General features: G+C 36.4%; 1 protein-coding gene across 1 annotated transcript in view; it reads right to left on the minus strand.

The window, feature by feature from the left end:
• dachc (dachshund c) overlaps positions 1-24,768 on the minus strand; it is a 99,242-nt gene that overhangs the window by 23,082 nt on the left and 51,392 nt on the right. The window contains 3 exon segments of the mRNA NM_001045236.3: positions 8,260-8,394; positions 9,262-9,397; positions 11,664-11,836. Of these exon segments, the coding sequence (NP_001038701.2) occupies positions 8,260-8,394; positions 9,262-9,397; positions 11,664-11,836 (444 nt within the window).

Raw genomic sequence — 24,768 nt, forward strand, 5'->3', positions numbered from 1 at the left:
TCTGTTCATTTTGTAGGGCTGTACTAAAGCATGGGGTTTATGCAGGTATCCATAGTTCTGTAGTCGTAATAACCAGCCCTGTGTATGCTAATAAAAAATGTCAGCAGGGAAGCCAGAGAAAGGTGACTTTCTGTTCTAACACAGCTGAACTATTAGCATAATACTGTACTGCCATATGGCGTTGGCATTACAATTATACACTGTAGGGTAGGACATAATATCAACATTATTGCACTGCTATAATATTTGTCTTATGATTAGCATGACTGCATCAAAAGGAATACATTCAGAATATTAGGGGTGTTCAATTAGTAGACTGACAATGAAATGAACATTCTCCACTCTAATGTGAAATGCTTGTTTGATATGTATGTGTTATGGTGTGAGGTTAAAACTTAGGTTCAAAAGTTGTGAGATTAATAATAATAATGATACATTGATCATTTGTTCTTACAATTTATTGATTTCTTAGGTCATTTTTGGTATTTTAGGTAAACTTGCCATATAACCACAAAAAAGAGGCAAAATTTAAAATACTACTACCGATAATAATAATGACAATATATATCGCAAATTGGTGAGGAATTGGTGGTTTTTTTGTTTTTGTTTTTTGTTCACGTCCTGTATAATTTCCTATTTTCTTTAAGAGGAGGGTCAATGGATGAGTTCATGCATGGCTTTTTTTAGATTATTTGATAAAATATGGATTTAGATTAAGAATATTAGGATTTGAATTTTTTATATGTGAACACTAAAGGGGACAAGCATTGCTATAAGTAATGCTATTTATATTTTTAATTACATTTATATTTATTTTTTATTATTATTTATTTTCTGTAAACTTACAGCTATAGACAACCAATTTTGTTTATGTGAATGAGTTGTGGCTAGAAAGGCATCAGCTACATAAAACATATCCCTGAGTTATTGGTCATTCATTCCACTGTGGTGATCCCTGATAAATTAGGGCTTAATCCAAATGATAATGAGTGACAATGTAATTAAAATGGAGGGTGACATGGTGGCTCAATGGTTAGCTCTGTTGTTTAGAAGGTTGCTGGTTCGAGTCCCAGTTGAACCAGTTGGCATTTCTGTGTGGAGTTTGCATGTTCTCCCCTTGTTTGCGTGGATTTCCTCCGGGTGCTCTGGTTTCCCCCACACTCCAAAGACATGTGCTATAGGGGAATTGGATGAACTAAAATTGGCCATAGTGTATGAGTGTAAATGCGAGAGTGTATGGGTGTTTCCCAGAACTGGGTTATGGCTAAAAGGGTATCTACTGCGTAAAACATATGATGGATAAGTTCTGCATTTAGTAAAATTAGTTGATTGATTTAGGCTGATATAATAATGTTTTCTTTTAGCTCACTTCTTAAACATGTGCTGCATTAGCAGAGTTTATTTCTGCCTTGTAAACATTTTTAAATTCATAATATTTCTAATAATAAATTTCTTAATCTTTATCAGAGAAGTGACTCTTTCATGACAACTGAATCAAACTGACCCTCTCATGTTTGCTGCATGTGTCACACTTTAAAGGTAAATCGGGTTAATCACAAACTTGGATTAAACCGTGAACTAATGGGGAACGTTTAAATCAAGTACTTAGCTTGATCTTTGTCAGGTTAGATAGTTTGTTTTTGTCAACCAGAAATTAACTCTGCAACCCAGAGTTTGTTCAATTCATTTTGTGCCATAGGTCTTGGGTGTAAACAAAGCCACCAAAACACTGACACTAAAAACACAAAGGTGAAAACAGGCCCACTTATTATTGAAATAACTATATTCGGCATGCATCTATTTCTTCTCTTTACTCCACCTTTCCTTCTACGTTCCCAACATCTAACCCTAAACTTCCAACTTCTTTTTTCCTTTGTTCTTCAAAGTCCTTGGCTTTCAAAAACGCATTAAAAAGCTCAGCACATCTCTTTGCCCATACTGTATTTAAAGCATATACACCTCAGGATCCATTTAAACAAGTAGGGGCTCAAAATCTCACCTTCCCCTGCACCTGATAAGGTCTGATTAGATTTACTCACCCCTCCCTTATCTCTGCGGATTCACTTAGCTGACCAAAGCATCTTAATCTCACACTATCTGATCTTCACATCTTGGCAGAAGAGAGATGCCTCTGTCACATTCAAGGTGTTTCAAAGAGGAAAACAATCGGTCTTGCGCTTCCGTCGGCTCTCGCTCACTGTCAGCTCCCCTCGCTGCCCGTCTCGCTCTCTTCGCCTGTCTTCCTCTCCTCTAGGCTTCCTAAAAGCATGGTGTCTGCCGGAATGTGATTAGTGTCGGCCGCCGGAGCACTCAGCGGGAGGAAGCTTGTGCCGTGCCGCTGAACTACGGTGCCCCGGAGGGACAATCAATGCTGAGTTAGCACTACTCCCCTTCTCTCTTCTCCATCTCTCCCTCTGCCTTCAAATCTGATTGATCCTCCATTGAATTATTATGGTGTGTGCACTTGCTTTCCAGAAAAGGAAAAAAAATCTGGCAGCCTGTTAGATCATAAATGTATCACCTCAACCAAGGTCACTTTTTCCCCCTCTTGTTGTGGATTCCCTGGGCTAATGAACTTGTGCGGCCACAGCTAAAGTCCTCCACAGTCAGCATAAGAGCATGAGCGGAGAGTGAATGAAGGTTGAAAAGCTGCGAGGCGGATAAAGAAATCGTCTTTGAACTAGTCTGTCTTTGACAAGCCATAAAGAAGAGATACAACTTCTGATCTTCACACTTTCAGTGCTGCCCCTAAAGATTAATTTCAGGAACATGAAGGTGCAAGTTATCCTTCATTCTAGTGACTGGCAAAGGTGTCCTGACAGTGACTGAGAGTCTAGATAGAGAAAAGCTAAAGATTTTTGAAGTTTCAGAAAATCTGCATGCATAAAATTTGAGGTGAAACTTCACTTGCGCTCAGCAGGCGTGGAACTGTGCCAAGGGGCAAACTTCAAAATCAAAACTATTTAAAGGGCTGTGAGTTTTTATGACTGAGAGTTTAACTGTTCAAATTTATGCAAATGTATTATTTTTAAACATGAACGAAGACTATTTCTTGACCTGAACAATTGAGGAAAATATTTGCACAAACTTTAAAAGATATAAATGATGTACAATATGACGATAAATGAAGAGTTTGGACGCAAAACCCCCTAAATCCATTAGACCTCTTTTCTTGTAAACAAGCATTTTCTATCAGGCTCCTATAATTAGATCTAGAACTTTAATTTGATATGTAATGATAAGGTTATGAGCTGGTATATAAAATATTTCAAAATTAAAAATTTAAAAAAATACATTAATCAAATCTTAACAAACTGTTGTCATTTCTGATATTTGGGGATTAGATTTAATGTAAGTAGAGCAATGTAAATATTGTAAGCTAAGCTTGGTAGATTCAAATAATGTAGTGTAAAAACATTGTGAAACATTAGTATCTGTGCATGGTCCATTAATATAAAAAGCTGATCAGAAGTATGGGTATTTAGAAGTAATACAAATAATGTATAGTTTTATACATTATATTTATATTTTAAAAATAGCTTAAATTAGCAAATAAAACACAAGGTAAGCCTACTGGGCAAAATGGGGATGCCTTTCAGACAATTTTAGAAACTGTCATTCATTCATTCTCACCATACTTAAGGTATTGGTCATTTGTTAACCCTCATAGTATCCATGTGGGATAAAAGAAGAGAATCTTAACTCTGTCTTTCAGCAAATGGAGTTGTCGTTTAATGTACAGCAAACATTTGCCCAAAAGTTCTAAGTGAGAAAAAATGATCATATATGAATGAGTCCATATTTGATCATTCAAAAGGAAACAGCTCTGTCCATGTGGTCAATAATAACTGATTGGATCTACAGAAAATGTACTATATATCATTATGTAAATCAGTGTTTCTCAACAATATTACTGGAGGACCACCAACATTGCATGTTTTGGATGTCTCTTTTGTCTGTCACACCCATTACAGATAATAAGCTGATGATCAGAATCAGTTGTGTTTGGTTAAGAAGACATAGAAAATGTGCAGAGCTGGTGGTCCTCCAGGAATGTGGTTGAGAAACATTGATAAAATATAATTATTAGTTAGTAAAGGGTAAAGTAACGTATTACTAAAGTTACTTCTTTTTAAAAAATGTATTGCAAGTTACTTTTTAGTTTAGTTAATTCACTTTGAAAAAATAAAATGCTGAATTAAAATGATTGTAGTAACACTGAATCTGGCACGCAATGAGAGAATGCAGGAGCAGACAAAAATGAAGATGGCAGACCTTACATTTCTGCAATAGAAATATTGTCATTATTTTGAACACATGGAAGAAAAGCAAAAGAGGATTATCTGAATGGATAGTTTACCTTTTTAGACAAAAAGTACAAAAGTAGCAAACACATTGCTTTAAACTTTCATTAATCTGTATATATGGCATGTACAGCTCTGGGGTCAGGAAATTCTCAGTTAATATTACCCTACATTCATTTTCTGTGTTTTTTTAAAGGTAAATGAAGGTTATACTGGGGGTGCAAATTTCAGAGCTCTGCTTTTAAAAAAGGAAGTAAAAACCCTGCAAGTTCTGAATGAGATCAAGCTGCAGCCAGGTCAGAATAAGTAAAGCAAAAAGTAAGGCTAAAGTAATGTAATGCATTGCTTACCATAACTAATTAACGCAACTAGTTACTTTTTTGGGGAGTACCTCAATATTATAATGCATTACTTTCTCAACTAACTTTCCCCAACATTGGATAGGAAATTACTTATATCGCAATATATATAAATTTCACCAGATTTAATGTTGTAGCCTTATTTCACAATTATGCTTTTTCCTACTGTATAGTTTTTTCTGTTCTCCTGTTTTCTTGTCCTGTATCCAGTATTATGATATCTCCTTCCCCAGTGTTTTCCTGGTCTACAGCTAGTTTAGTTTTCCTTTTGTTGTGTGTTAATGAAAAAAACAACTGTTAATAAATCTACTAGTGATAGAAACCCTTTGAAATTTGACAAATGAAATGCAGGGTTTTAGCACCTGTGTGATCTCTACGATTTCGCCAAATCCCAAAAGGCTGTGCGCAGTCACACAAAAAGCCCCCCTTTCCGATTTCGGATGTGCTGTCTTCTCTCCACGGCACAATGAGGAAATTGTGCTGACTACTCGTCCTTGCAAAGTCCTCATTAGCCTAATGAAAGCCTTCAAACGCAAAAACCAAACAAGGGTTCTGGGAGGTTATTAGGAAAATTACACCTCCAGGAGGGCCAGGGTAAGGGAGTTGCTTGGAAGAAGAGGCGGGGGTCTTGCTCATTACTTCACGGTCTGCAAATCGCTAACTAATTCAGCCCTACTACTGTGCCATTTCTAGCTCCATGGATCATTTTCACAGAATTGTGAGCAAGAGGATTCATTGATTTCTTAGAAAGCACACATCAAGACTTGCGTATGAATAGAAGGGAAATATTAAATGACATATCAGCGAGATCAACAATCATTTCCTGCAGTCAATCTATGCCGTTGCTGATAAATGATCTGCTAAGCTGAGGGAAAAAATATTAGACCAGTTCAAATCTGTTTAGGAAAAATGTTTGGCTTTTCCATGACGTTTATTTCTGTTATGTAATTCAAAGCATGTTTTTATAGCATTAGAAGCACAGCAAAAGTGCAGTCATTGCTAAACGTTTTGACCTTGGTGAACTGTACTGTAATGAACTTGTTTTTGCATCTGAGATAAGCACTTTTATACTGTTTAAACTGTGTTGTTTACCAGTCTCAGACAGAAGGCACCTTAGTAATTATTTCCTAAAGCATCAAATCTGTATAATTAGTAAACGATGGATCAGTCATTTATTTTAAAATGAACATATTATTAACTCTTTGTTTTGTTTATTCTGAAAAAGATGAGGTAACACTTTAATCTGATTGTCCCCTTAAGACATTCTGCTGATGTCTAAAGTAACTATAACAAAATGTCAACAAGTCATTAGAATATTAGTAGACTGAGAGCTTTAAAGCTGCTAATACTTCATTATGATGCTCCCTCACTGACTACATGTACATTTGTAAGTAAGCCAACTTAATGTATTAACTGTAACAGGCCTGTAGCGAGCCTGGTGAAAGGGGTCGTTCTTTTTTCTCAATAAGTGGACCTTTTGGCAGTTGTACACCCTATTTTCTATTCAATTATAAGGGTTTAATACTGCATTTTAGTGACATTTTTAGCAGTATTTTAAGTTTTTTAGCTGGATTAGCTAGTTGGATGGTTATCATTAACACACTTTTTATTATACAATAATTGTGTAAAAATATTTCCTAAAGATTTTAAAATTATTAAAAAAAATACTTATTTTTTAAAATAAAAATTTATTACGTAAAAACATGTGCTGGATAAGTTGGTAGTTCATTCCGCTGAGGCGACCCCTGATTATTAAAAGTGACTAAGCCGAAAAGAAAATAGCCTGTGCCAAAAAAATAGCCAAAATATATTCAAGTTAATTTAATCTGTTTTTAATCAAGTTAATTTAGCTGTTTTTTGTTGCTTCACACCTTTTTATTGGTCATTTTTGTTTCAAGAACAAGCTTCAAGATTTACACTAAAAGTTACTTGTAAAATGTTTTCTTTATTTGATAATACACTAGCGAAAGATGACTTCTCTACGTCATATTATAAAATTAAAATATTTGTTAGCATTGTCCAAAACTGGCTAGCTTAAGTCATGCCGAAGGGACAGACAACAGAAGATTCAGCTTGTTTTTTTTTTTTTCTATTGGTAATTTTCACTATTTATGATGGCATTGCAGTCAAAATAGGACACATGAGCTCTTGTATAGGACAAATTCTAAACCTTTGTAAGTCAGGGGTGGGTCTTCCCAATCACCCAAGCGCCCCCTGGCTATGGGCCTGCATAACATGACAGTCTACTACTAAACTAACATTCAGTGGTGTAAAATACAGTTTCACAGTATCAAACGTTGTTTTTGGGACACTGTAATTTTCTGTCACCCTGCAGTCACTACCTCTACGTTTTTTTTTATTCTTGTCTACGATGATTGGCTAAGTAAGGGTGTTCTAGGCATGGTTGCATTGAACCGTAAAAGGGGCGCGATTGTCCCCCATTCCCCCCTCCCCCTCAGCCTGCACTCACACTGCAATGCTCTATTTATATTGTTTCGTATTATTTTAAGTCATTTGGGCAACATAGGCTCATTCTAAAAAGTAGCCCTAAATACATTTCTGGAGATCACGAAATATGTAGTCTAAGCTATGTATGGCTGCATTTCGCCTTTAAAACGAACGGTATGGGGTGGTATGATACCGTTTCTTTTCTCGCTTACCAGCTGATCGTTTACCTCCATATTGACAGCTATTCTGCTGTTACTAGTTTGTCCAGTAGCTTGATATAAAAGGTAAAAAATTTGGTGGCTTTACGTGAGAACAGCAGTCACGAATGGCACTCGAGAGACATTTGCGATCTGAAAAACCGTACACAGAGGCCTCTAGTGGATTCGCAAAAACAAAAACTGTAAAAAACGTGGCTCCTCTGACATAGTTTGCTCTCTCCAAAGATGTATATAGAGGTACGTAATCAGAATGAGCCTGGATTGCATTTGGGATGTGGTGACTGAAGTTTTGCTGGAGGTTTGCTGAAGGTGGCAGATGACATGCAGTAAGGATTTTGTATCTTTAATAAACTATGACAGTTTGTGATCATTAAAAATGAACTCACATTACAAGTGTACTGTGCCAAAGCCTAACCAAACCGCTCTCTGACAGATGTCTTCCAACCAGGCCATGGTCGGCAAACTGAACCACACCTGAGCACGATTCAATGCACTCACACTTGTCAAACAAACCAGGAAATAGTGGTCTATCGTGCCCATGCATGTTTCGGATAGCCTAGTGTGTGTACACCATAAAATTGCATCAGATATACTGACTTCAATGTGTGGAAGCTTTAAAATGGCTACTTTTTACTCATACTTGATGTAGTTTTCACAACAGATAATTTTACTCTACTTGAACTTTTTATAGACAAGTAATTGCACTTTTACTTAAGTATGATTTTTCAGTGCTCTTTCCACCATTTCTAACACTCAAATCAGAGTGTAATAGAGAGTGGCCAATATAATTTCAAAGTTTCAGGTAGTCAATGTCTTAAAGATACTGCTAAAAGATAGAATGGTTGCAAATGTAAGTATAACTGTAATTATTTACACTATTTCTTGTGCAAATGGTATTCAACATAGACCACACTATTAATGGTGTCTAACCTTTTTCTGTAGAAGCCCTCTTTGTTTCATGCACTGTGTCATGGGTTGCCAGATCCCCCTCTTTTGGTCCTGGTGGTGCACTTGGAGAAAGGCCTAACAAGGCATGGCCAAGAGACAGACCATTCTGATGTAAATCTAAAGTGAAAAGAGGGGCATAAAAACAGATTTTTACAAACAAAGGACTCTTAAAAAAACACTCACCCTTGAAGCCCACAACTTCCTTTAAAAACTCTACATCAACCCCTAACTTCTTTGTAGTTTGTGTTGTTTTAATTTAATAATGAAAGGTTCACTCATGTCCTCAATGTTCATAACAAGATATACCTAATGTTCACCTAACCGAAATCCTGAACAAAAAGTACGTAAATAACATTACAGAAGCAATTACAAAAGGCGTGCAAAAATTGTTCAAGAGTTAAACCTGTTTTGTCAAAAATAGGATTTAAAACACATATTCCACCCCTAATTATATCATGCCACTGATATGTGATATCTCGACCAACATTTTTAATGCATCTGATGACAGAAAAACTGAAAAAAGTAGAGAGCATTATCTGTAATTGCATAGTTTTACTTACGGTTAAAGCAATGCACATGAACTGCTCTGATGGCTTTGCTTTTAGTACATTCTGTGATATCACCTTATTCTTAATTCTAAAAGCACATTTGTAAGGTTATATGTGTAGTTTCGCATTATCGTAAGAGCACAGTGCTAAGTGCTCAGGGACCAATCTCAGTGCTGCTGAAATAGCCAGAAGAGAAGATACAGAGAAATGAAAATGTACAAGAGTACAACATATCATTTTTAGAACTACCTTGACACTAATGTCAAATAAAATCTTGAATTTGTTTTGGAAGATGCTGACATTGTGTAATGTAGAGAAAGAAAGAAAGAAAGAAAGAAAGAAAGAAAGAAAGATAGAAAGAAAGAGAGAGAGAGAAAAAGAAAGGGAAAGAGAAAGAGAAAGAGAAAAAGAAAGAAAGAAAAACGTAAAGACATACGTGGCCTGTCAGAAGAGCTCTCTGTGTGGGCAGGAGAACTGGACACGCTGCTGCTCTGTCTGGAGGATAAATGGCTCCCTGACCTGCGACCGTCATCCAAAGAGGGTACAGGTGACGGACTGTCTGGAACTCGCTCCTGATAAAGAATGTGCACATTATTCATTAGGATCTATCACAATAATTCTAAATCATTTGGGAAACACTCCATGCTGGGAGATTTCATTTACAAATGTTAAAAAAGTAACTTAAATTGTATGCGATAGAAAAGTAACATCATAGTTCGGGGAAATTATCAATTATGTCCAATTTCACAATTTCAAGCCAATAAGCTTTCATATCAGCTAAAATATCTTTGTTGTTTAGCAGAACAAAAAAGTAATTTCCATGTCAGTCTTTATTCCCTTCAGCTCTTAAAGCTGTCAACACTTCTCAAAAGTAAAACACATTCTGTTTTAACACTGTCACTTTCATTTTTTTGATGCTCCACAATTCAAGGTTCCTTAGGTTTGAAGTCATTTCTTGTGGTTAACCAACAGCAGGACATTCACTTGAAGTCTTACCCAGTGGATCAAATTATATAGGTGGGAAGATACTTTTAAGCAGTGCTGTCTTATGAATTTCCTTAATTATTTGTTAATTTTCAAAACCAAGAGTGGTTACATACTGTGGTTTCAAATAGAAAGATCTTCACCATACAATTTTAACATGTACAGTGCTCAGCGTAATTGAGTGGTGTACTCAATTATGCTGAACATGGTATGTTAAATTAAAAATATATATATTTAATGAATATAGGCAACGTATTTTGGTGCATTTAAACAAAACAGATAACAGATAAACATATATATTTATTAAAATAATATTTTAATCACCAAACATATTTAGAAATTGAAAGATAATACAATTAAATTCAAGCAAAATATTGTAATATAAATATATATATATATACATTTTTTGCTTCCCTTGATTATTTCTTTTTTTTAATTTGTATTTAATATTTTTCTATAACATATTCATTTGGGTGTATAAGTTTTTGGACTGTTATCATAAGTTATTTTGTTAGATAAGATTTGGCCCCAGTATTTCAGACTTCTGACAAATCTAATGTAAATGCACAAATAGAATATTGTATAGCTTCCTATTAAAAATATGAATTTAAAAGATAGATTTGTGAGGGGTGTACTTATAAATGCTGAGCACTGTAATCTCCAAAAAGCACCATACACTTCAAACAAACATCATTAAACCCAATATTACATGCTGAATGGAAAATACGTAATAATTCACAGGTTAAAAAATTATTTGACAAACAAATAGGCTTGGTCCTGCACAAGTATAACAATTTTTTTATTCATTTTAATTTTTTTACAATATTTAATGTGCTTTATAATGTTTATGTGAATTGATTATTTGTGAAAATAAAAATAAATTTAAATCTGTTTATTTTACAACGCAATTGTGATAAGCAGAACTAAATAGCTCAAGTCATAGCTCAATTAGTATGAATTTCATTAGCTGAAGTTTTAGTTTTAAGCGTTATTGTGGGGCAATTCATTCTAACATGGTGGTGCTTTATATGTAACAAGAATGACACACTTAACACAATAAACACAAACATCAAGTACACAAACCAAAAAAGAAAAAAAAGAAAAAATCAAATAATAATAATAATAATTTATTCATTCATACAATAATTTTCCTTCAGCTTAGTTCCTTTATTCATCACGTTTCGCCACAGCTAAATAAACTGGAAACTTATCCAGCATATGTTTTACACATACTGTATGTAAATGTTTTACACATTGCCCTTCCAGCTGTAACCCAGTACTGGGAAACATCCACACACACACACACACACACACACACACACACACACACACACACACACACACACACACACATATACACTATGGCCAATTTAGTTTATTCAATTCACCTATAGTGCATGTGTTTGGACTGTGGGGGAAACCGGAGGACCCGAAGGAGACACACGCAAACACAGAGAGAACATGTAAAGTCCACACAGATATGCCGATTTGCCCAGCCTGGACTCAAACCATCAACCTTCTTGCTATGACGCGACATTGCAAACTGAGCCACCATGTTGCCCCATAATAACTTCTACGTATATCTAAAAAATAATAATAGTCCACCGATTATCTACATTTATTACGTAACTGAATTGCTTCAGACACTAAAGTATATTTATAACGTTTGTGGAACATCTTATTGTCCTTAGATGTCACCCAAAAGGGCATCCATTCAAAATATTTGCAATGTTTTTATAGTTTGAAACAAGTATCGGTTTCAAACAACATATAAATAAATGATAGAGAAATCAACTTAAATAATTGTTAGTGTATGTTCTTAATATATAATATATATGATTTGTGCCCTTTTACCTTTATTACTGAAGTCACCATTCTGGACGGGACACTCTGGACCTGAGCAGCAGCTGCCATGCTGGCAATAGTGCTGAGATGGTTCATCTGGTTCATTGCCATGGTGACCGACGCAGGAGGCAGACTGACTGGAATCAAGGGATGTGGCATCATCATGAATGGCAGCTCCAAACCTGTACAGAAAAGAATCGAAATACCAAAGACGTCATTCTACTTGTAAATTAACCAGCCATAACTGCAGTCTAATACACATTTTCTGTTTTATTGCAACAGAAGCAAATGATTTTGAATCTAAAAAAATCTAACTCATTAAAATAACATGCTGTACCGACAGTTTGAGGATATTAAGAGACACTCATCACATTGTAAAGCAAAACATCTTGTAAGAAGCTCCACGTTATGAAATGTCATCAGTTTCTGCTTTGTTTGAGCTTTCTTTAAAGATGTGCCATTATGGCACAGCGTGTCTACAAGTATAACTAGATCCGCTGGAGTCTGCACCTCAAACCAATTAGCTGTTTCTCAGACTGCTGCAAACGTCTTCATACATAACAACCCCATGATAAATTAGACCACACACTCTATTTGTAGCACAACAAGCTACGTGACAGCAAGACTGCAGTACATGCGCCTGCTGTGTGACCGGTGTTTTGCTTGTTTTAGTGTGCTGATCCGATCCCTCGCAGCACTCTAACACTGTTATGCTTTATAGGAATGTGAGCGGATATTCTCCAGAGAGGAATAACAGCACAAAAAGGAAATGGATCCTCTCACAACTGAACAGGTCAGGGCATAAGGTTACAGTCAGCCACTCTACGGCCGCCTGTACTCCACTGCCACTTTGAAAGCGAAGGATGAAAGAGAGAGAGGACATTTCGCCAGTTTCTCTCAAAGACTTTTTCATTTCCCATCAGCACCTTAAGAGACGCTGCTGAACTGTGTTGGCCTTGTGGTAATGGATTCACTTGGGTTGATACTCGCAGCGCTAGCAAAGCCGTGGCCTGCCAATGATGAGAAGGAAGGCCAGGAGATGATGAGCCCTTTGGAGGTGATAGTTTTCAAGACCCTCCGTCTCCCTCTGCTTTTCAACCAAATACCAGGCAGCTCTGGGGGTCAGAGGTCACCTATGTGGCACGGAGACTTACAAATGAAAGTCTCCCTCCTTTTCGTCATGACATTTTTAGTTAGAGACAGACAGTGGAACGAAAAAAAACAGCCCCTGATTTTCATGAAACAAATGACACGCAGATCAGTCACGGTGATCGGGCGACAGAAAAGAACTGAAAGGGAGATCAAAGAAAGGAATTGAGTGTTGAGGGGATTGATGTATGGAGGGAAGAGGATCTGAGCCAAGTAAAATCACATGCCAAGAACATGCAAGCTGCTTCGTCTTTTGCAGTAGGCCGTTACTAATATTCTTAAAGTTAAAACGACAGTGCCATCCGCGCATTCGCCTTTTCAAGTGGAATTTAAACTGCCATATTAGGCGAGAAAATGCTGATAGGAGCAATATCACATTCGGGAAAGGGCCATAGTGGCAAGGAAACACTAAACCCCCTCCCAATCCAAAAAGACACTTCTGAATGAGACTGGAACTCAGCCAAATGCATCAACATCAGTCACCCTTTATCCCTATCTCAAGGGGCCTACGTCTCAGCTTCTGCTGCAAAAAGAATAACAATGCGATCCGCTACCGTCTGCTAACGCCGCAGTGCCACTGAGGCCTGTTTCTGAAACACATGGTGGACGATATCACTCATGACGAGCTTTCAATCTTTATTTACCTAAAACAAAAGAGCCCAGGGCTAAAAGAAATTGGAGACGCGCCATTTTAAAGTATCCCCCCGCAGCAGTTGCCATTGTGCGCTTGAGCCTGAGCTATTGTGGGAGTGTAAATGATTTTGACAGGAAGTTGCAAATTGTATAAATATTTAGCGTTTAATAAAAAGGAGAAACAAAACAAGGCGAATGCTGAGGAAAAGGAAACAAAAGAAGTCTAATGACAAGGCTGGGAAGAAGCCAAGTACTCGGCTGGATAATTCCAAACACAACAGGGATCTCAGTACAAATTTGGGCACAAAACCATTGCGTAAAACGGTTTGGAGAGAAACAAAACACAACAACTGGAAAGGATTCAAATGAGTAACACATACAATGTAGCTTACTGGTAAATTGATGACTAAATAAGGACTAGATTCAAACTATGTCTTTATGTTTCTTTAAAGGAGTGGTCCACTATGATGTCATATTTTAAACTTTAGTTGATGTGTAATGTAGCTGTGTGAACATAAACAACATCTCTGAATGTAATCATTCGGGTTAGTAAGATCACAAACGCTTCAGGTTGCGCATTCACCACGTGCATACATCTCGTTCAGCGAAGGGGTGTGACCAGAGGCTGTAATGTTATAGCAGAGAAAGCTAAAATGCCATCCAAATGCTGATATTTCCACAGAGCTTGTTCTGTTTCTGTATTTGGGCTTCCAAAGACACGACACAAAAAGAGAAGTGCTTACATTTTCATTTTATTATATTCCAGTGAATTATAAATATATATATATATATATATATATATATATATATATATATATATATATATATATATAGCTAGCATTTGACAAAGGACAGTTTCCAGTATCCAGTTCAGTACTGGATTTGTCAAAAAAAAAAAAACTCCTCCAACCGACGAAGCTATGGATTGTGAGCCACAACCTGTTAGTATTTTTATTTGTTAAAATTGATTTATTACATGTGTAGTTTATGTTGTAGCAAGGAAGTAAACAAGGATGTAAACAACAGGAAATGCTGTTTAGCACTGTTAACAGTTTAGCTATAAATTCATATTTATCTGCCAAACCCTTTAAAACACCCAAAATCTTCAGCAGTGCTGCATTGTCTCTCTATGCAGCCACTTTCCCTGCTTTATACATCTCAAATAACAAACTCGCAAAAGATATATGAACAATTCATTACATGCTTATTCCGAACATATGAAAGACACTTGTCAGATTTTATTTTAGAGAGCAGACATGTCATCTTCATTTTCTGTCTGATTCAGGCACAAACTGATACGGCTATCAGCTACTTTGACTGACAGTGTTTAAACAGTGCAAAAGCGTGTGCTTGTAGGGGCATAACGATTCCTGTTGACAAGGAGATGATCCACAAATCACAGCACATGTTGTTCTGACCAATCAGAGCCTTTTGAGGGCAGGCCTTTCAGAGAAACTAGGAAATATGACAGTCGTTTTCATGTTAGCTAAGTAGCAGTATGTAATTAGCACATTGCTTTGTATCTTTTAAACACAAACAAGGCTTAAAAATACACTCTGTATCGGCCCTTTAATAATAGCACAACACATTACACACTGGTGCCCTGTGTACTTTTTTAAAACATTAAAGGCATATACTGTATATTTATTTTGTAACACTTTATTTTGACGGTCCATTTGGGTAATTGTAGACTGTCTGCTTAATAACTGTAAATACAGACATTCAACAGGCATTTAACTGACTATAAGAAACTTTGCAAGTACATGTCAACTTACACCAACCTTAACCCCAACCGTCTACTAATAATCTAATGAGAATTAGTTGGCATGTAGATGCAATGTAACATAAATTCAACAAAAGGACCATCAAAATAAAGTGTGACCATTTTTTCTATGTGCTGCTGAAGCCTTGATTCTGATTAGCTGATGAACCTTCAAGAGATTGATTCAGTATCTCTGGTTTTTCTATTTAACTGAAAAAAGTATTTGTATGTTTAAAATATCATTTACAACCAGGTTCTGGGTGGAACTTGTACATTGTGTACATTAAGTATGCATTTAACTTTATTCTGATGTTTAATTGTGGATGACCTTGCCTCTGCTTTCAAAAGTTTGTGTTTTAGTTCTTTTATACTTAAATTCAATTCAATTCAATTCATCTTTATTTGCACTTTTACAATGTAGATTGTTTCAAAGCAGCTTAACATACAAGATCTAGTAAATTGACACTGTATCAGTCCACTATTCAGTGTTGAAATTCAGTTTAGTACAGTTCAGTGAGGTTTAATTTTTACTGCTGAAAGTCCAAACACTGAAAGGCAAATCTATCAATGCACAGCTCCACAAATCCCATAACCAAGAGAGCCAGTGGCGAGAAACCAACTTCACCAATTAACAAAAGTGAAGAAAAAAAAAAAAAACTCAAGAGAAACCAGGCTCAGCTGGGCACAACCATTTCTCTTCTGGCCAAATTTGCTGTGCAGAGCTGCTGTCTAGGTGCTGGAGGCTGAAGAACCCTGGACGTCCAATGTGGAGAAGCTGCAGGTGTGAGAAGGTCACCAGTTGGTGGAACTGTTTCCAAATAAAAACAGGGTCTTTAGCATTTTCAAAGATGCTGCAGTAGTGTGAATGCCTAGCATAAAAATGTATGTGTTTCAAAACTAAAATGTACTAGTGTAAACAACACTAAAGAAAACACTCTAAATGCTCTGAAGGCTGATAAAGTGATTTGTAGCTGCAAAGGTATAATCAAAAGTATAAAAAGGCAACCATTGGAATAAAGCATTACGTGTTTCACATGAGCAGGGCCGATTCTATCAGAGGTGAGTGTTTCAGTACTCAAGTTCATACAACACTGGACTTGAACACAAGTATCATTTCCTGTGTTTTAGCTTACACAACCTTATTCCAAAAAAAATTCTTTTTAAAGGTCTTTTAATTATACCCAGAAATGAGGCTTTCAACTTTGCAAGTGCCACAGGGAACCCCTTCCTCTTTATTGCTACTTTAATCTCAGTCATAAATGTTTCTGCCCATGTCATGTTCTTTAACCCCCTGCAGGTTCCACAGCAGTTCTCTTTTCCTCGGGCAAACCTCCCCTGAGACAGAGACCACCGGCAGGTGTGTAAGAGCAACAGCATTACTGGCCTGATAAGACCGATTCAAATCTACTCCACACACACTACATACAACATCTCCAATGAATTATTAACCTATGATAAGACTATTTGTTTTCCCCATTTCCCCATTAAAGGCATTTAACATGTTCCAGCCTGACAGGGGTATAAAACAGTAGCGATTGACGAGCTTTATTTCCCAGACGAAGGTGCGGCTGCCAGTAAGCAGCTGTGGTCTAGGTGTTTAGTCTGTGTGTTTAGCTCTGGTCTTTGTAGTGGTTAGACATTGTGGAGTAATTTCCACATTCCCGTCAACAGGGGGTGGAGGAGGGGTTTGTGGAAAACCGGAAGTCTTAGTTCTCCTTAAGATGAAATTAATGATGCTTCCATGTGCTTACCGTTGAGTAACTTCCCTTATGGAAATAATCACAAAACAAGCAACAACAACCGCAGTAGGGGATGAAAAGGAGAGATGGAAAAAAGGGGGTTATATGGTGAGGCCCTAAAAGGGTTTTGGGGCCTTGTTCTGGAAAAGTTAATGAAGGTGCAGATATTTCGATACGCAGATAAAAAGAACCTGGAAGGATGTGATCTTCCGTGCAAAAAAGGAGATGGTTGTTCTTTCATGTCTGTGCCAAGAAATAAACTTGCACACAACATTCATTCCTAATACAGACTTATCAGGAAACAGTAAAGGAAGTAGTAAACGGCAGTGTGCTGAACTAGTGTTCTCCCACACTCCCACTGTTTGCCTGGTCAGAGGAACACGCAATAGAATTATTGAGTGCTCTAGACAGAGAACATCACACATACTCACGCACTCACACACACACACACACACACACATTTTGCCACCCACAGCCATACAGAAACTCAGAGAGGCAGTCGTCCTGACCAGCTGCTTGTGATTACTTGTGTTTACAGTGAGCATCAGGCATCTGCTGTGTGTAATCCAAAACACACACACATATACAGAGAGAGAGAGAGGCAGAGTCTGTGGAAATGCCCTACAACACGTGCACAACAACACTTAAACATTACTAAAGCACAAACACATACAGACTATTCAAATCCTTCTATTATAAACACAGACACAATTAAGGAGAGATGCCAATGTGAGTCAGTGCTATTATTTTAATCAATTACTCGGGGTGGAAGTGTTCTAATGAAATATTGCTGTTCTGAAATGGCAAGCACTAAAACAGTCCTCAAGTATGAAGAATTGAGCAACAAAAGTAGTAAAAATAATATGATGAAGCTGTATCCATTTTTCACAATTGAATAAATTACTGTATAGGTACTGTATGATTAAATTACTTCATTAAATAAAAGCAGTCCTCAAACCATTTAAAAAAAATAAACCAGTTTAAAAAATTTAACTACAGTAGTGTACACTGAAATACATCCAGCCGAATCATTGATGCTTTAGGAATGTCAGTCAAATATCCTGAATTTCTATTTTAGAAATTTTATCATTACTATTATTATTTTTATCATCATCACTGATATTTTTCATTGATTGTTTTGTTTCAGGATTCATTAATGAATCAAAAGATTCTGAGATCAGAATTTATGATTATCATCAGAAAGCTGAAATACATTCTACTCAGTGATTTCAACAATAAACCAATGTATTATTTTTAATACATTTTATTTTTGAGCAGCAAATGGAAAAAAAGCTTATTAGAATGGCTTTTGAATGATCATGTGACTGTAGTAACGATGCTAAAACTTTGAATCATGTGAACATTTTATGATATGTTCAAATGCTTGCTCGAGTCCTGGCTGGGTCAGTTGGCATTTCTAAGTGGAGTTTGCATGTTCTCCCCGTGTTGCCGTGGGTTTCCTCTAGGTGCTCCAGCTGAATTGGATCAACTAAATTTCCCATAGTGTATGAGTTTGTGTATGAATTTGAGTGTGTGTGGGTGTTTGCCAGTGCTGGCTTGTGGCTGGAAGGGCAGCCACTGTGTAAAACATATGCCGGAATAGTTGGCGAATCATTCCGCTGTGACAACCTCGGTTAAACAAGGGACTAATTTGAAGAATGAATTAATGAATGAATGTATATAAACAGATAACAGTTATAAAAATATTTAAAACTTTTACTGTTATTTCTGCACCCTTGGATGAAATAATGCAGGCTTGGTGAGCACAAAAAGCATGTCATGTTGTCAGCACTACCCATCAGCTTCATAAATAAAATGTTTTCATAATGGAAAACTATTTGACATTTCTTAGTAATTAGACAGTAATGACTCTTTTCACATATAAACTTCCAGATATATCGTCACCTTGGAATTTTAAGGTTCTATCTGCGTTCTGAATAATTTTGAGATAATGAGCTTTAAAGTTTTTGCATTCCATAGCAAACAGTATATGTGTCATTTTTGTTTTTTAAATATAAATAAAATGTAAACAACTTGTAAAAAAAAAAAACATCCCATAATGTAAATAAGTTGTCATTTAATAAGAATATGTGAATAACTCAATTTTAACAAAAATGTCAGATAGAACCTTATAACTCTAAGGTGACAATATAAACCAGTCAGTCAGTTAACCAATTCTCCATTTAAGTGGCTCAAGCTTTATTACCAGCCATTTTTTAATTAGTAATAGAGCCTTGGGATCCGAAGGGAATAAGTTAGTTCTACACAAAATTCTTACCAAAATAAACCTGACAAGAATCCTTAAATTAATTTTCTGAAAAAATATCTTAGGTGTGAAAGCCATAGTATGAGTCAAATAATTGTCTGTGAGTCATTGAATTATTAGAAAAAGTCTATTAGCACTACTGAGGTGTAAAATCAGTAAACTATTTTCAAGTAATTCAATGGATCATTTACAGTTACTCCTTCATTAATGACTTCAATTTTTGGAATGATAAATATAAAGTGCATTCATAATCTAATACTTTCCCAGGCCAAAAAAAAGCAGCATGTAAGTTAAGTATTACGTCTGAATTCACTGTAATCATAAACATACCCAAATGATGTTGTGAGACTTCTGGTAAGATTCTGAAATGTTCATACAATTTGTTCAATGTTTTAAGGTTACAGGAAAGAATTTGTAAATGGTAGAGAGGGCCACTTGACAAATGTAGTCATTCTGCATGACAAGCAAACTTAACACATTTACTTGTATGTTTAGCAGCTGCAAAGTATTTACATATAGTGTGTGATTGGATGTAACAATAGTCAGTGTTTGGTTTATGTGGGAACATGATAATAACAATTATGCTGTATTAGCTCCTCTCTTTTACTTCTCAATTTTCTTCAGGGTAGTCCAAGAAATTACAAGCACATTTCAGAAAGAGCAACTTAATTCAACTCAACAAACTTTGAAAATATTCTTCCTTTGCAGGCAAATACAGCTCTAATTATAAAAAAGTGCTCACTCAGTGTAAAACAGCAGTCTTCATGCATTGTGTTTTTCTCATGTTTCAGACCTTTTCCTAAAGGTCACAGCATACAACAGCTTTATAATGGAAAGATATCCAAATACCAACCCAGAATGCTCAAAACAAAACAAAATTGATTTTAGTAATGATGACACTACATCCCCATTCACTCTTTAGTCAAGAGAGTACTGTATCTTATCAATTTACAGTGTACATTTATACATTTTTGTTTTGTTTTTGATTTGTAAACCACGATCACACTAGGCGTTTTTAGATTTGACCACAAACTCTTTGCAATGCATTAAAGATTTACTACAACCCAAAAGTTGACATTCTCCAAACTAGCAAGGAAACAGTAACAATAACTCATTTTTTAATGTCTAGTTGGAGAAATTGTTCTTCCTATAATGGAATATTTTATCTTTCTCTTAACGTTGCAATCTGTTGTAACTTAGGGCCAGACGGAATCTGCGGACGCTTTTTTTTGCTATTTCTGCAGAGAATTTTGGTAAAAAATCCGGATTTAGTTTGGGAGTATCATAACTAAAACCTTAATATGTGAAATAAAAAAATATCTTTTAAACTTTTATTTAATGTTTAAAGTGCAAACCCAATTAGATTCCCATTATATGGTTAACAAAGCAAGTCTCTCATTTAATATATTTACTAAAAGAAAACATTACAGTACAAACTGTATTGTACATAAATCAGATGAACATTTTCATATTAGTCAATAATATTAATGTAATTAATTTAAAAACTGAAACATTCATTTACACACATTTACTTAATTAAATAAACATAATTAATGATAGGCTAAAAATCTGTGGAAATCTGCAGAATTCTGCAGGCGCAGATTCTGTGTGGGCCAACTTATAACCCTCAATAATCTTTGCTAGAGTCAATCATTTAGTCTCAACACTAAATACAATGACTTCCTATGACTAAAGAGATTTAAGAGGGAAATTCACACCACTCCAGTGATGTCATCTTTTGTTGAGTGAGTCCTCTGAAGATTTTCTTTATTCATATTTCATGTCTATGCTGATTCGAAAACAATGTTACGGGAATTAAAAGGAAAAAAGGAGAAAATGTTCCACTTCATTAACTGTTCTTCTTCTTTCATCCAATTGTTTCTGATTAGGTTCTGCTTGAATTCCATTTCTCTCCTATCACAATTTTTAGGGAAGTTCAGCTTATCTGTCAGTTCAATCCTATGAGAGCCAGAGAGCAATGTGCTTGTGGAACTGCAGTCTTGAAGACCACAAACTTTAGTGCTGTCTTTTTCAACCTCTTCTCCTCTGTTCTCTTCTCTTTTTATTGTTTATTTTGCTTGATTAGAATAACAAAGCTAATTTGAAAACTAATTTTTTATTGATTTAGGATCAGAAGAGTTGCTCATGGAGTAGCATTGATGCTTCGTGGAGTGTCAAGTTCAAGTGTCAGCAGAACTCTGAGGACATAATCAGGTATGGGATTCCGTCTAGGTGCCCACAATACTAATACATGCAGAAAAGGTGACATTTAGGTGTGCAGATGTGAGTATTTTTTTGTCCAGACTACAAAAGCAATTTTAAAAAGAAATCATGCGTCAGTGCCGATAGCCTAATGGCAAGTGCACTGACATAAAACGCCACTGGGAGGACATTTTTTCCAACTTTGCTTACTTACTGTCCAGTCATAATAAAGGTAAACACCCAAAGTTAATCTGAAAAAATGATAAGTTGCTCTATACCAGGGGTCACCACACTTGTTCCTGGAGGGCAGGTGTCCTGCAGATTTTAGCTCCAACCTTAATCAAACACACCTGAACAAGCTAATCAAGGTCTTACTAGGTATACTTGAAACACCCAGGCAGGTGTGTTGAGGCAAGTTGGAGCTAAACCCTGCAGGGACACCAGACCTCCAGGAACAAGATTGGTGACCCCTGCTCTATACAGTAAGGAGGATAAGAGAGCTCTCAGATTTCATCTAAAATATTTTTTATTTGTTTTCCAAAGATGACAAAACATTACATGGGATTGAAATAACAATGCGAGTAATTGAAATAATTACTAACAGAATTTTCATTTTTGGGTAAATTACACTTTAAAATAAATGATAAAAAAAATTACCAGCAAAACCTGACTAGCTGATTCAGATCCGTGACACAACAAGTCAACGTCATAGAACAAGCAGTTACAAAGGCTGACTGTGCCGCCTCAAGATTTGTTTAGGAAAATTTATTTATATTGACTATTTCTTTGTTTATATATATATATATATATATATATATATATATATATATATATATATATATATATATATATATATATATATATATATATATATATATTAGGTACATCTTACTAGTACCAAGGTGGAACCCTTTTTGCCTTCAGAACTGCCTTCCTTCCATCCATCCTTCCTTCCATCCTTCGTGGCATAGATTCAACAAGATACAACAAATATTCCTTTTTTTATTCATATTGACATGATAGCATCACACAGTTGCTGCAGATTTGTCAGCTGCACATCCATGATGCGAATCTCCCATTCCACCACATGCCAAAGGTGCTCTGTTGAATTGAGATCTGATGACTGTTGAGCCCATTTGAGTACAGTAAACTAATTATTAAGTTCAAGAAACCAGATGATTCTTGCTTTATGACATGGTGCGATAGCCTGCTGGAAGTAGTCATCAGAAGATGGGTACACTGTAGTCATAAAGGGATGGACATGGTCAACAACAATACTCAGGTACCTGTAGGCTGTGGCGCTGACATCATGCTCAATTGGTACTAATGGGCCCAAAGTGTGCCAAGAAAATATCCACCACACCATTACAACACCACCACCAGCAGCCTGAACTGTTGATACAAGGCAGGATGGATCCATGCTTTCATGTTGTTAACACCAAATTCATGTTGCTGACCATCCGAATGTCGCAACAGAAATCGAGACTCATCAGATCAGGCAACGTTTTTCCAATCTTCTATTGTCCAATTTTGGTGAGCCTTTGCGAATTGTAGCCTGCTGCTGTAGCCCATCCAAGGTTGGATGTGTTGTGCATTCAGAGATGCTCTTCTGCATACCTTGGTTGTAACGAATGGTTATTTAAGTTACTGTTGCCTTTCTATCAGCTGGAACCAGTCTGGCCATTCTCCTCTGACCTCTGGCATCAACAAGGCATATGCGCTCACAGAACTGCCGCTGACTCGAACTCGAACATATGCGCTCACAGAACTGCTGCTCGACATTATCTCTTTTTCTAACTATTCGCTGGAAACTCTAGAGATGGTTGTGCATGAAAATCCCAGTACATCAGCAGTTTATGAAATACTCAGACCAGCCCGTCTGACACCAACACCACATTCAAAGTCACTAAAATCACATTTCTTCCCCATTCTGATGCTGATCCTAAAAAAGTGGCCGGTGAGTATATATATTTAAAAGAAGGGCTAATTAATTATCATCATAAGGGTCATCATTCAATGACTATGTTTACATGTGCACCAACAATAATTTCCAATTTTCCAAAGAGGTGCCATTATTTTTTATTTTTAAAATTTTTTTTTTACATACAATAAGTGCAAACTACATATTAATGTATGGTTATTCTCTGCTTTGATTATCATTTCAGTAACTCTGCTGCAGCTTAATTGTGCTATAGATTCCTTTCTTTGTATTTCATTGTTCTGGATGGGTTTACAGAGCTTAAACTTTGCAGTGACTGTAGTTTTATTGAATGTTTAGAGATTTGGAAAGCATGGAAATATCTGAATAATGTCATAAGAGTTTATTTGTGGAGTTCAACTTTGGGCAGAGTGGTAATAAATGTGAGTATGGTGCCTGTCTCTTTTGATTAAAAGTGGTGTAAGCCACATAGTTTAACCCAATTATGCTTACTACGACCATGTTATTTTGATCAAAGCATTTAAATGTTATACCATAATCACATCATGAGGGGGGATATAAACATAGGAAATATTCAAAAACGTAATGCATCTGTTGAGAATGGCATATGTTAAATAAAGAGTTTATGTTTGTGTACAATACACACAACTCTGTCTAACTAGCTGTACATTGTCTTTCACCAGCTCCAACAAGACACATTCCTCTTTGACAGGACGGTGTGACTATATCCAGAGTCTTCCACTTCCTGCTCGGGGGCACAGCTGTTTTAAGAACCTCTATTTAACCAGAGATGAGCTCATATCCTGGTAATCAGGGCAAAGGGGGAGCTGCTAAAAACAGTGCCCCAGTCACCAACTGGATCAGTGCCACTGGAGTTCCGCTCTAACAACTCGTACATGCCACCCATCCCAACAGATCTCCTCAGTCTTCAAGGTTTAGGTGTATAATATTTCTCAGACTGAGATATCAATTCTGGGAACAGTTTGTGTTTGTCAAACGTAAATAATTATATGACCATGTGGATGAGGGTTCAGATTCAAAACACAAGCATGGGAGACTGATATTTTCAGTTATGCTCATCAGACAAGCCCATCATTGTGTCAGTATTATACATACAGGCCACATGAAGCCATAGATGGAAAGAGACAGAAATTTCCAAGATGGATAGAATGATCAAGACAAAAAGGAGTTGAAAAGACACAGAGAGCAGTTCTGCACCACTCAGCTCTCTTCAGAGATATTAATATTCTACACCAAGAGTCCACACTCAAGGTTATTCTCACTCTAAATTGCTGAAGATAAAAAAGCTCCTCCTTATTAGCATTTGTGGGTAAAACCTGGCTAATCTTATTCACACTTATCCCTCTCGCTGTGACATCCTGGCCTCTGTTTTCACTTTTTTCCCTCCAAAAGGTCACAACCTC

The sequence above is a fragment of the Danio rerio genome, chromosome 1 (genome assembly GCF_052040795.2).
Source record: "Danio rerio strain M-AB ecotype USA chromosome 1, GRCz13ab, whole genome shotgun sequence".
Lineage (NCBI taxonomy): Eukaryota > Metazoa > Chordata > Actinopteri > Cypriniformes > Danionidae > Danio > Danio rerio.